General features: G+C 39.6%; 1 protein-coding gene across 5 annotated transcripts in view; it reads left to right on the forward strand.

Moving 5' to 3' along the window:
* Positions 1–13151, forward strand: part of NME7 (NME/NM23 family member 7) — a 94405-nt gene that overhangs the window by 25944 nt on the left and 55310 nt on the right. For 4 of the 5 annotated variants that reach the window (XM_072882750.1, XM_072882759.1, XM_072882777.1 and 1 more), the window contains 4 exons: positions 1998–2108; positions 4574–4624; positions 7091–7298; positions 11313–11418. In XM_072882750.1, coding sequence (XP_072738851.1) covers positions 1998–2108; positions 4574–4624; positions 7091–7298; positions 11313–11418 — 476 coding nt within the window. The remainder of the gene's footprint in view (positions 1–1997; positions 2109–4573; positions 4625–7090; positions 7299–11312; positions 11419–13151) is intronic. The other variant, XM_072882787.1, reaches the window with a different exon arrangement.

Below are 13151 nucleotides of genomic sequence, written 5' to 3' on the forward strand. Positions count from 1 at the left end.
AGCATAGACTCAAAAAAGTATTCCTCAAGGAAATGCAAACAGCACTGGTGATCTTGTTCCAGTGGTTTAATCCTTACTGTTCATGGTAAATGACAGAGTTGAGAACCTCTTATGCGAGGGTGCAGGTCATGCATTGTGTGGCCGGGTGGGTACGTGTCATCGGTCAAGCATGCAGCTGCTCCCCCTCATGTGCCTCAATGCACGTGGCACACCCTGTCATATGATAAATAATATCACAAAATGAGGTGGAGCTGTGAAATCCTTGGGGAAGAGGGGAACAGGCTACAGGCTGTAGGCTGCGTGGAGTATGCTGGCAAACTGTGCTGAATGTTGGCCAGAGGTCAGCCTTTCCTGATCTGAAGATAGGGCTAAGCCAACTTTAGTTTGCACTGCAAAGGACTGAAGCATAGGCTTGGTTAACTACTCTCCTGCAGTTTCTGGCTACACCCTTAGTCCATCAGTCTTTTTGTGTCATATTTCCCAATGGGTCTGGGCCTAAGCTGGCCCATGTATATGAGCTTCGTGATGCTTCAGGAAATCTCTGTTTGTTTCTGAGCTCTGAAGGTCATCTATGTCTCTCCCTTAATTTCAGATGAAATGTCACATACGTTCAAATCTTCCTCTTTACATTTCCTGGTCCTAACATCTCCCATCCTTTAGATTTGCAGTGAAACAGATAGGCCCTCTTGTTCCCAAAGCATCTGTCAATCTGGGGTCACTTAAGGTTCAAAGTAAATGTAGTGGAAGTTCATCCATCTCCTGTAACCTCAGCATATTTGCCCTGGCTAGAATATATTGCTGCTGACTTAAAGGCTGCTTTCCATGCTATGCTGGTATATAAAATGAGAAATTTGCAATTATTTGCCTTTCATTTAGGGAGGTACTGCAATATAAAATTCTATCTTGGGTAGCCTTCATTATTGGAAACAGTGTAGAAGATGGAAAGAGCTCTTTAGGATTGTCAGAGACGTGGAGTTTCTGAGATACAGGGTTGAATAAATCTGTTGATTTGTAAGCTGAGCACATTTGAAGCTGACTCACCACAAGATTAATGCAAATAGAAAATGTTATTTTACAGACCTTCTTTTTGTGCTTGTTATTTTTGATTAATAATATGTTTAGTGCTGATGGTGTACTTGATGCTATGCAAAGCGCACTAATAAAACAGTCCTGGCCTTGGGGATGTACAGTATAAAAAGATAATTATTGAGAAGACAGGATGTACTTGGAAACAAAGATGTGGGGGAGAGTGTAGAGATTTTTGGATTGGTCTCACTTAGAATATAGCTGTCAGTCCGGGTAAGAGACGTAATACCTCCTCTGCCAACCTTTAATTGTGTCTATTAACAGTGTCAGCTATTTGGCATGCAGTTTGTATACCATGAAGTGTTTGTACTGTACCAAGCACAATAGAACCTTTTTCTCACTGAGGTCTCCAAATATTTTAAAAGTAAGAATAAAACAATAATTTCACTTGGAGTTTCATGGAAGAGGCACATCTTTAAGTAGTATTTTTAAATAGGGTATTTTAACAGCTTCATTTTTATGTATATAATGATTAACATTAGGAAAAAAGGGAGCTGAGCAAGCACAGAGAGACATTAACAAATCAGTTGTGTTCTAACCCAGAGCCGTGAGTGAGGAGCTATAGAGATATACACTAGCTAAGGAAGAAGTGGTCAAAGTGTTTGCTCTGAGAGTGAAGGGAGAAGCCAGTAAATAATGACTGCTGGTGGAACACTGTGGGCTGCCTTGGGTTAGAAAGCCAAGGAAATTGTAATGCGCAAAGCTCTTTCTTATCAGAATAATGCCTTGTGCAGGCATTCAAGAACAGTGTGGAAATTGATGAGACACTGGGACTAGGATGTTTGACTGTGGCAGAATTTCTCTCTTTGTTGTGATGTTTTTTTGTCTGAATATAAATTCACCATGCACACCAAATGCTCTGAGGAAAGTAGTGTTGACTGTATCTCTCTACTTTTCTCCCCCCCCCCCAGAACACTGGCTTTGGTTAAACCTGATGCAATGCCCAAGATTGGAGAATTAATTGATATCATTATTAATGCAGGACTTACAATAACAAAGGCCAAAATGATGGTGCTTTCAAGGTAAGGAATTTTTAAGGTTAGCTCTATTGTATCTAAATATTATTTTTGCAGTTAAGAACATTCTCTGAAGCTATCCTGTGTTGTTCCACACATCAAATCCATTCCAGTGAGTAATAGAGGGAAGACTCATCAGTTTCATAATCATGTAGGTTTCTGAAAACATGTAGAGAATTAAGCTAAGTATTAAAAAGTTATGTGCAAATGACTATGGGTGATTAAATATGTAATGTCTCTCTATGAATCCAAGGTGACTAATGTAGCTTTAGCAATTCAGCGGTGTCTCCTACTGACATGTCTGTATGTCCTCACCTCATGGCTTCCTGATACAAATAATATTGCTGATTATAACAGTGTTGTCTTTAAAGTAGTTGGTTTGTTCACTCTCAGTAAATCTGTTGTCTTAATTTGTGCGCTCAGAACCCAAACTTGTTTGCTTTTTAATGACTGGAAGTCCCAGGCAAAGCAAGTGACGTTCTGATGTTGTTGCAGGTTGGACAGATTTTACTCGTGCATCTTCCTAATCCCCCCCAGCCTTCACTGTTCTCCACTTATCTCATTGAGCCACAAGATTTAAAAAAAGGCATGCTGTGGAGGAAAGAAAACATAATTAATTTACCCTAGAAGACTTCCTCAAAGTTACTGCACTGTTTCTCCATTGCTGCTTTGCCAAACCTGCTTATATACAATATGTCTTTGAATAGAAAAGCTATATGTCTTACATAATAGCATTTTAATGTGTTCTTATGGTTTCTGTGTGAGGTCAGGAACAATTTTCCCCTACCTCAAAACCTTTTTGGCTTTCTGAAATACTGGTAAAACAACTACATGACTTCTTCCTCTTTCTGCATTCACCTGCTGCAATGTTTGATGATACTGGTCCCAGATCCTCCCTCAAACAACTCCAGTTTGTGAGTTTCAGGTTTCTAATGCTGATTTACAATTCACAATGTCTTTCAAGCCAGCTTTATTTGGCTTACTGTCCTGCAGTCTGAGAGATTTGATTCTGGAGTCTTGTGTTGGGTGGTTCAGTGTCTGTCTGAGAACTTGAAGAGCTGTTGAGCCAAGTCACGTGCTTTAGAGTTGACTCACACTGAAGGGAAGAAACTTTGAGACTTGAACTTTTATTGCCTGTTGCTATATAAAAATTTCTGCTTGTCTTGTATAATTGAAAATAATTATTAATAAGCACAAGATTGGGCTGTGATACTGGATATATTTAAAATAATGTTTTGAGTATTTGTGGTTTCTCTGCATACTATATACTTTGTTTCTTGGGACTGTGCTAGTATAAAATGATAGAACTGTGGCTTTGCCAAAGTCTTCTACCCTTAGATCTCTGCAAGCATGCTTGTCCAAACCAGCATCATCATCTACTGCTTTCTTTAAAGGGATTATTACTGAAATTTGTCTGGCAATCACTGTTAAGTAGACTCATGCCTTCTGTAAAAATTGTAGCCAAGATGTGAAAGTGAAGGCAGGCACCTGCTTTGATAGGTCAGCTCTCTAGTATCTTCATTTAATTATATGTCCGTTCAGTCTATTATTCCCAGACGAATACTGTTTTCCATTCTTTAAAAGCAGAGAACCAATGAGAGAGATGAAATTAAGAAGGAACTAAGTTATACAGCACAACTGCAGTTTTATATTTATTGCAATAGGAATTCTTAACTGAGTAGTAGAACTCAATTTGTTTCAGAAATATATCCCTCAAATATTTCTTTGCCTTCAGAAATGATAATACTTAATCTGTTTGCATACCTTTTTCATATTTGCTTTCCAAAATTATTTGGTGAATTAGTTTCAGAAGAGGATTTTCTGGTGAAATAGTGAATTGTAAGCAAAAACTTTAGGCTATTTGCAGAGTGTAGGTTTGAAGCTTGAGATTGCAAGAGTTCCTGTGACTAGCATAATTTTTAAATCATGTTACTGCCTTAGTTATGAAATGGAAGGAAAGCACATTAGCTGTATGGTCGATGAAGATTTTTTAAATTTTGAATGGCTCATACTTACACTGAACTGAAAGCAGCAAACCAGGAATTATTCAGTTCCAATGAGCAGGTGGTCATTTTGATAAAAAAGCTGGAGAAAGCTGTGACTGTTCAAATATTTGTCAAGGTTAGGAAAATTAAATTCTTAGGTTCTTCTTGAGGTTATTTCTTTCCTCTGGCAATATTGGGCTTAAGTCTGGACTGCAAATGGGAGAGAGATGTAAAAAGTTCCATTGCAGATGACAGAACTACGCCTTTGTTCATATTTGGAATCTGTTATTTGAAAAACATGCAGGTAATTTCTTTCAGTAAAGAGAGCAAAATCACAGAGACCAGAAAAAGTCAGAAGATAGTTTGTGGTTTTTGTGGGGGGAGGATGTGGGGGTGGAGTGAGGTGTTTAGTGTTTATATATATATATATGTGTGTGTATATGTCTATATCTATACATCTATATCTATGTCTTTTTACTCTTCCAGAAAAGAAGCAGCTGATTTCTACGTAGATCATCAATCAAAACCCTTTTATAAGTAGGTATATCAGTTTCAGCTTGACATGTATCAAACTCATTTATTGAATCCACAGGATTCATTTACCCTGTTTGGTACTGCAGGACCATGGGAAAATCAGAACTTGTCTTAGTTGAGTGGAGCCTTTTGCAAAGTATGCACCCTGTTCATCTTCCTCCAGGGATAGATCCTTATTTCAGCTATTCAGGGTTTTAACTCACAGTCTTTACAGCCTGATGATATCAGGGGAATGTCTTTGATCTGTCAGAAGTGAAAATGCTCCTAGCAAGGTGAAACTTCAAAGCCAAGGGAAGGAGCATCTTCAGGATCAGGGTGGAGTTTGCAGGTAATGAGAATTAGGGGGGAACACTTAGCTGTGAGAATTGATAGCGAGTACCCCAAATCATAAGTAACTGAAAGGATACTGCATGGGCAGTTGTTTACTGTACTGCTACCCTTGGGCAAAACGTCAAACTTCCATGATGCTAGACTGCTCCACCTAACATGAAAAACCTTAGTCTTTCCATAACTGACCAGATTGATGCTTATGACCCGGAGATTGTGTCGTTTCTACTTTGCCTGAAAGTGCCAACAAACAACTTTCTTTTCCTCCCTCTGGATTTGGAAGTCTGCCTCTTTTAGGAAGAGGGTACAGGTCTGCCTTGTGTTTTTCAGCCATGTTGGAACCTGGGTTTGTGCTGACTTGGTCAAAAGGCCTCGTTTCAGTACTGACATGAAGTGCTTGAGTATTAGGATCTGCTAGCTGCTCTCCTGCAACAGCAGCTGATTTACTGTGGGTCCAAACTCAAGCCCTTCACAGAGACATGGCCCCAGGCTATGTCTGACCATGTTGGAGATCAGAAGAAGATTTAGAATTGCCTTTTCTTTGCTGAGTAAGCCTGCTTGAATATGTTGATAAATAAGCAAGAATTTTGCCTGTAGTGTTATTTCACAGATGTCTGTCTACACTAATGGTAATTATCTGAGGAACGGTATCCTTTGTCCACTGTGATGTGCCTGTTTCCCATCCTACAGTCCTATTGGCTACATCTTCTGTATAGGATTTTTCTCTAAATTAGAAACAAATGGTTATAAAGCATTACAAATCAAATAGAACAAGAATCTTCAAGGCAGTGAAATGTAAAATCTCTGACTCATTTATATTTAGCATTGTATTACTTGTCTTTAAATTCAGATTTAGTTTGCAAGTTCACTAGTCAATGTAAGTCTAGTGAATAGTAGGGAAAAATAGCAATTCTACTTGTTTGGAAAATAATGTTTTTCTATTAAAGAATTTAATTTTTGAAGTTTATTTAATATTCAGGATTAGTCTGCACAGTAAACAGTGTTGTAGAAATTGCTGTTTTCTTGGGTGTATGTATGTGTAAGCCATTTAACTGTATCCTAAACAAGCAGTCTGACCAACAGAACCTGAGTTCCAATAGCTTTTCCCTGTTTTCCCTTTATGTTTATGTAACTTTGCATAGTTTTAATATTGTTCCTTTAGCAAAGAGCTAGTAGGATTTCTCTTCTTTCCCACTGATCATTGCATAAATGATCATTAGGAAGAAGATGGTTGGAGAAGCATACACATCCACAATTTTAAGTGTGTAAAGCTCTTTTTTTTAAGAAAGTAGTACAAAAAGCATTGAGTCAACTTTCACCTTTGTTGGTTCTGTCCAGCCTACACAGTGAAAAGGTAGGGTTGTTAGTATGCGTGTTTTGTAAAGATATAGAATTAGAGTTATGGTGTTTTGTTTAGTTTTTAAATAGAACATTTAGGTTTCCAGTTTTGGGTGGATGTTTTCCATGTAAGTGAGGTGGTCACGACAGGAGGCAGGCTGCTCCTGACAATCTCTTCTCCTTACTCAGATTCATCCCATTAAAATCAGTTGACTTCTGCTTATGCCAGGATGTGATAACTCACTTCATGGTTAAGTCCCCTCTCCCCTGCAAACTTTCCAAATGTTGCTTCTCCCTTCTCTCCTACTTTGGATTTTGGCAGGGCAAAATCCACGGGAGAGATCCACAGGGAAGTGGAGCAATCCATCCTGACAGCAGTGCTGAAGTTGTGTCAGTAAGGGACACACATAGGTCATGTGTGAGAATCCTGAAATCCTGCTGTGCAGAAGAGACATGCTTAGGAATCGTTCTTGTCAGGAATCGTTCTTGTCAGATAAATGGTTAGCAGGGTCTCTTTCACTGTTGCCAGTACTGATCTTTTAAAAATTCTTTTGAAATCTAATATACTACAGAGTAGCTTGAGTGAGTTTGTATTATCTGGTTCTTCTTCTACAACCATAATAAGAAGGGAGTGTCTGCACATGACCTAGTCCAACCTCCTCCTCAAAGCAGAGCCAACTTCAAAGTTAGATCAGGTTGCTCAAGGCCTTGCTGAGTTTAGTTCTGAGCATCTGCACTGGTTCATATGTTTTTGTTGGTTTTAATTTGTAGTGTGGATCACCATGTGCTGTTTCCATTTTGCAGTGAGCTTCTCCAATTTATAACAAGTGGTCCCATTGTTGCTATGGAAATCTTAGGAGATGATGCAGTTTGTAAATGGAAAACGTTACTGGGGCCAGCAAACTCTGCAGTGGCTCAGACTGATGCACCAGACAGCATTAGAGCGAACTTTGGACATGATGGCCTAAGAAATGCAGCTCATGGCCCAGATTCGGTTGCTTCAGCTGCTCAAGTAAGTTTTTGACTGTTTGTTAACTGAGATTTATTTTTACTTTATCTGGTAACAGCTGGGTCAGGAATTCCTCATTTTTTCCCCCACTTGAGTTCAGAACTAGTTTAGATATTCTTCATGGATTCTTTTTAGCATGGAAAAATAAACTGTCTGAAAACAGAAATCTTGTTTATCTCTGTCACAAAGGGGAACCTTGGGCCCTTTGATCAGGAGAGCATGCCTGGTCATTTTTAATGCCTTCTGTACATCACAAACATTGAGTGAATTGCATAGTCTGCGTAATCTACCTATAGCCTACCAATGTTGGTAATTTAAAAAAAAAGGGATTAAACAATTAAATCCTTTTGTGCCCTCCTGTGTTTTGCTTATCTGCTCTCCTCCACAGTCCTCACTAGTCCTCTGCCTGCAGCCTACTTTCATCTGCTGTTATTGTTCAGAATGAATAATTACGAAAACAGGCCACTTCGTAGTGCTTTGTGTTTTGAGAGGCAATACAGTGGGCTTGACTTTGAGGAGTTTCCTTCTCTTTCACTTTGTTTGCAGTGTGTCTCTTTCCTTAGTGCTAAGAACAAGCCCTGGGACTGAGTGATAGATATTACCAGCATTTCTACAGAATTGAGGTGACTATTTGTGAGCATTGTTGTGGGGTAGATATCCTGATAAATGATGGCAAAAATAAAGTTTACCTCATGATTGACTGGTATTGCACTGTGGTATCTTAGCTCTAGAGCAGCAGGGAAAAGATACCAGTTGTTGCTTCCTTGATCCTAGTCTTTCCTCTCTTTAAATTTGAACAGCTGCAATAGCACAGCTGGAGAGATACCTGCCCCAGAATACCTAATAAGCTGACAAGTACTGTATACTAGAAAATATACGTAGAGATTATATCCTGGTGGTGGGGGCAGAGTTGGTCAGCCTCTTCTTCTGGCTGGGTGTTAGGCTGCATGGCATAGCAAGCTAACTGCAAAGCATGGGTGGTTTTCTGCTGGTCAAGCAGTCATCTTGCTTATCTGCACTGTGCCTGGGCTGCTGGATCCTCTCCATGTGCCTCTGGTTTTGACAAGAAATCATATGCTGGGCCTGAAGTACTTTTTCTGCTGGCAGACTTGATGAAGATGGTACAGAGTCGAAAGAGTTTGGATGAAATTGATCGTTTCTGATGAAGGAGAAGTATAGTCAGAAAAGTCTTTGTAGTTCTGGTTAAATAGCTAGATGTCTTCATATATAAGGGTGAAAGTTTCTGTTTGTTTCTGTGTACTGCCATGACAACTGTGCCGTCTTTTGAACTGAGAGTGTAGGAAAGAGTATCTATTAGCATAAAATTTTGATTAGAAGCATAAGTATGTGCTTTGGCTTAAGTTTGTTGTTCTTTTTGCATTTCATTATTTTTGAAATGCTGTTTGAAGGCCCCATTCATCTGCAGCGTTTTTATGACTGTGGGATTATTTTGCTGAACTTTTGCAGGTGTGTGCATCTTTGTGGTGTTACTGATACCAGTCTTCAATAAATCAACCAAAATACCCCTGTGCCTATTCTAATTTAGTAGGCCCAGTATTATATGGCTGTGTAGCAGTTGCCGTGGAAACTAGTTGGCTGCACCTTGCAGAAGCTTTGCTGAAAAGAAAGAAATACAAGATAAAGGGACCTAAACAAACTTCTGAACGAAAACTGAAGTCTCAACCACATTTAATGAATGTATTGTAAACTGAACAGTAAGAGTGGAAGACTGCATTGTTCTTTTGGGGGCTCAATGATAAGTGAAAGTATGCTTCTGGTATATTCTAAGCTGGTGTCTCTCTGCATGCCAAATTTTGGAATTTCTTTAGATCAGGAATAAAGGGAAAGGAAAAGAATTTTCTTTTTAAGGTTATAGTGGTTATAGTTTGGCATTTCATTATCCTAGTCCTTCAGCATTATTTAGTTACTTTCCTTTTATGACTTTTAATGGATAAAACAAAGTGTTAAATATTGTAAATATTTTGCTGCCTTTTTCTGGCTGCTTCTTTTAGAGTAAACATTAGTTAACTGAGTGGGACGAGGTCTTTGAAGCATGCAGGATTTTATCAGTAGAAGGATGTAGGAAATGAACCCTTTGTCTCAGATATGCCCACTTAAAATGCAGATTATTTACCAGGACAAAAACAAAAACTGTTTTCCCTTCTATTAAAGGTCCATTAGTTCGAATTGTATAATTGTTCAAGTGAGGATTACAGGAATCGTCAGAGTGCCATGGACTAAAGACTGGGAGATAGCTGAGTCTATTCCTTCTGAATTTAGCTAGTAAATTAAATGAGACAATTCCAGGAAATGGCCTTTAGCACTGCCACTGTTACGCAGGAAAAAATCAGATAGATTAGGTAGCAGTATTTTCCCTTAAATAGAAATTTATCAATTCTCTTACTGAATTTGACCAATAGGTCTGAAATGGAATCTGTGTTTTGAGGATTTGACTAATGTTAATCGGCAGATTGTGTAACATATGTGAATAAATGGTCTGAAAAAAGTGTGAAGCTGGCAGTGAACAGTGAAAAAAATATCACTGAGGAAAGAAACCTGTCTGTCAAGCTCACCTCAGTATGGTCTAAGACCCAAGCTACATGGTAACTGAATAGTGCTGGTGGGAAGAAAGGAAGTGATTGGAGGCAAAAAGGTTCTTTTGATTCATCCCAGAAATTGGAGCAATTGAGTTCATCAGCTTCAATTCAGTAAGATAAAAAAAAAATAATAGGGTCAATAAGGCATGAGGAGTGAGTCAACAATTTTAGACAAAGTTTAGTTGTTTAAGACAAAAGGGAAAAAAATTGTAAACAAATGGGATGGAGGTCAGTTTTATATACGGAAAGAAAACATACTGAGAAATGGATGGTAGTTGCATTTTTGCTCATATAGTGGAAAAGATGATGTGAAAAGGGGAAAGATAAAATATGTGTATATGGGCATGGATTTGGGAAAGATACTGAGGAAAGGGAAAGAGTGGCTGGAAAGCTGCCCAGCAGAGAAGGACCTGGGGGGTGTTGGTTGACAGCTGGCTGAATATGAGCCAGCAGTGTGCCCAGGTGGCCAAGAAAACCAACGGCATCGTGGCTTGTATTAAAAATAGTGTGGCCAGCAGGACTAGGGAAGTGATCGTCCCCCTGTACTTGGCACTGGTGAGGCCGCACTTCGAATACTGTGTTCAGTTTTGGGCCTCTCACTCCAAGAAAGACATTGAGGTGCTGGAGCGTGTCCAAAGAAGGGCAACGAAGCTGGTGAAGGGTCTAGAGCAGAAGTTTTATGAGGAGCGGCTGAGGGAACTGGGGTTGTTTAGCCTGGAGAAAAGGAAGCTCACGGGAGACCTTATCGCTCTCTACAGCTACCTGAAAGGAGGTTGTAGAGAGGTGGGTGTTGGTCTCTTCTCCCAGGTAAGTAGTGATAGGACGAGAGGAAACGGCCTCAAGTTGTGCCAGGGGAGGTTTAGACTAGATATTAGGAAGTTTTACTTCACTGAAAGTGTTATCAAGCATTGGAAGAGGCTGCCCAGGGAAGTGGTTGAATTACCATCCATAGAGGTATTTAAAAGACATGTAGATGTGGTGCTTAGGGACATGGTGTAGTGGTGGTCTTGGTAGTGTTAGGTTTACAGTTGGACTTGATGATCTTAAAGGTCTTTTCCAACCTATATGATTCCGTGATTCTGTGAAAGAGAGAATTCAGAAAACTGGGAACACCTCTGCCAAACGATTGTGGCAGCAGCATTTTGAATGCTCTGAGTGGAAATAGATTGCATTGCAGGAGTGAAAGGAAAGACATTGCAAGAAATATTCAAATCGTGTTTTTATAATTGTAGCAATGGTGCCCGAGAGGGAAAGATGTATTTGAGATAATATTATAGGGGAAAAGTATTTGTAGCACAAAAATCTATAATTGAGGTTTATCTTCTGTGACTATGGATCCTTCAGGTGTTGTTACTTATGATAGAAGCTGATGTATGCAGCTAGATCAATCTAAAATGTATTCAATTACAATTGTTTTCAGGAGCTGGAGTTGTTCTTTCCCTCCAGTGGAGGTCGTGGACCAGTCAACAGTGCAAAATTCACAAACTGTACTTGTTGCATTATTAAGCCTCATGCGGTTAACGAAGGTAAGCGGTGCATATAGTGGAGGTGAAAGCAATGTGTGCTTCATTGTATCCATGATCATTCCTGTGCCCTTTTTTGGGAGAATGAGTCTGCAAGAGCACAGGGTGTATTTCATAGTAAATGCAAAAGTATGGAAATAACAGTCTTGCATACACCTTTAGTGTTTCTGCAGTTCTGTTCCATGAAGAGTGAGTCGTGTGCTTTCCATGTAGATGGATACTTGTTAATTTCAGAATAAGAAGGGAGAGGTGAAAAACAGAAGGATAAAAATATACATTTGAGATTTTATGAATCTTACTGTGACAGCTTACCACATCCTTGCTCTTGTCTGCCCACCATACTTGTCTGCTGGAGGTTAGCATCCTCACAGCAGAGTGAAAGCAGGACACCTGGCCATATTGCAGGGCCTTCCACTCATGCAGTAACACATTACATTAAAACTACTCACAAAGGGACATTTGTGCTGGTATGAATCTTGTTCTGCTGAATGCAGTGGGGATGGAAAGTAGAAAAGGCTTGTTTACTCTATGAAAGTGAGCCAAAGACCTAAAGCATTTGTTGGACTCCATGATGCTTTCTGTACTGGAGAATGCCCTGTGAGCTCACCATATGAGTATTGGAAATGTTTAATGCCCAAATGTTACCATGCAAAAATAATCTCACTTTTGTGTCCTGTACTTAGATGCATGGGCACAGGAGCATGTGTAGGAGCAGTGAGTGCAGTAAAATATTTTGGCTCTGGCACTGCAATAGTATTTTTGAGTGCAGGATAAATATTGCCATGTGAGAGCATTGAGATTTTTCTTAGTAAGATGCAGAGCACACTGCAACATTTTAGTCACTTTTCTGTGGATAGCTGAAATGGAAACAGCAGAAGTGGCTGTAGCAGTTTCCAGGCCTTTCACACCTCAAGTAGGATGTCTGGAGAGCTTGCTGAAAAAGAAATGGCTTTCACAAGAAAGAGTCTCGCACTCACTGCTGATACTATGCCTGTTATCTCTTTGAGGCCTTGCATGATACCTGCTACTGATAAGTCTGCCATGCAACAAAGACAGAGTGATGTTCCCTTTACAGAAATATGGGCAGCAGCGGCGACTATGATCTTACCTAGCTGAATGTTTGCAGAGGACAAACTTTTCTGTGGCAGGATTGTTAGGGTCCTTAATTTGATTGTGAAAATAGCAAAGTGGATGGCTTGGGCTGTGCTTTCTTATACTTAAGATATAATTTCTATTACATATGGGGGCTCAGACTCTCTCTTAGTGAGCTCAGGTTGTCCTTCCTACTTTTAATCTTCTTCATTTCTGCAGATTTCATAGTGCCCTGTCTGTTTCTTTCTTTCTTTTTTCTTGAACTTCTCAGAATTTTTCTGAATTGCCAAAGGACAAATTCTGGCCCTGTTTACACTCCCCTCTGGGAGTGTGAGTATCTGGAGGAGGTGGGGGTGGTGAGAGAGAAAGAGGTACGGGTACAGATAAACCGAAGATGTAAGTGCACACTCAGCTTTGCAATGTGAGCGCTAGAAAGACTGGATTAAAGTTGAGCTTAATATCCACTATATAGTCCTTTTTGTCACATCACAGGGGACTGGAAAGGCAGACCAGAGCTGCCAAACAGCAACTAAAATTTGAAAGAGAAAGTGTACGTTGTGTGAGCATTCTCTGTCCATACAGCTTGGATTACTACCCTCAACAGAATGAAGAAATCAAAACTGAATTTTCTTTTCTAAGTCAGC

Source organism: Ciconia boyciana, chromosome 1, assembly GCF_034638445.1.
Source record: "Ciconia boyciana chromosome 1, ASM3463844v1, whole genome shotgun sequence".
Taxonomy (NCBI): Eukaryota; Metazoa; Chordata; class Aves; order Ciconiiformes; family Ciconiidae; genus Ciconia; species Ciconia boyciana.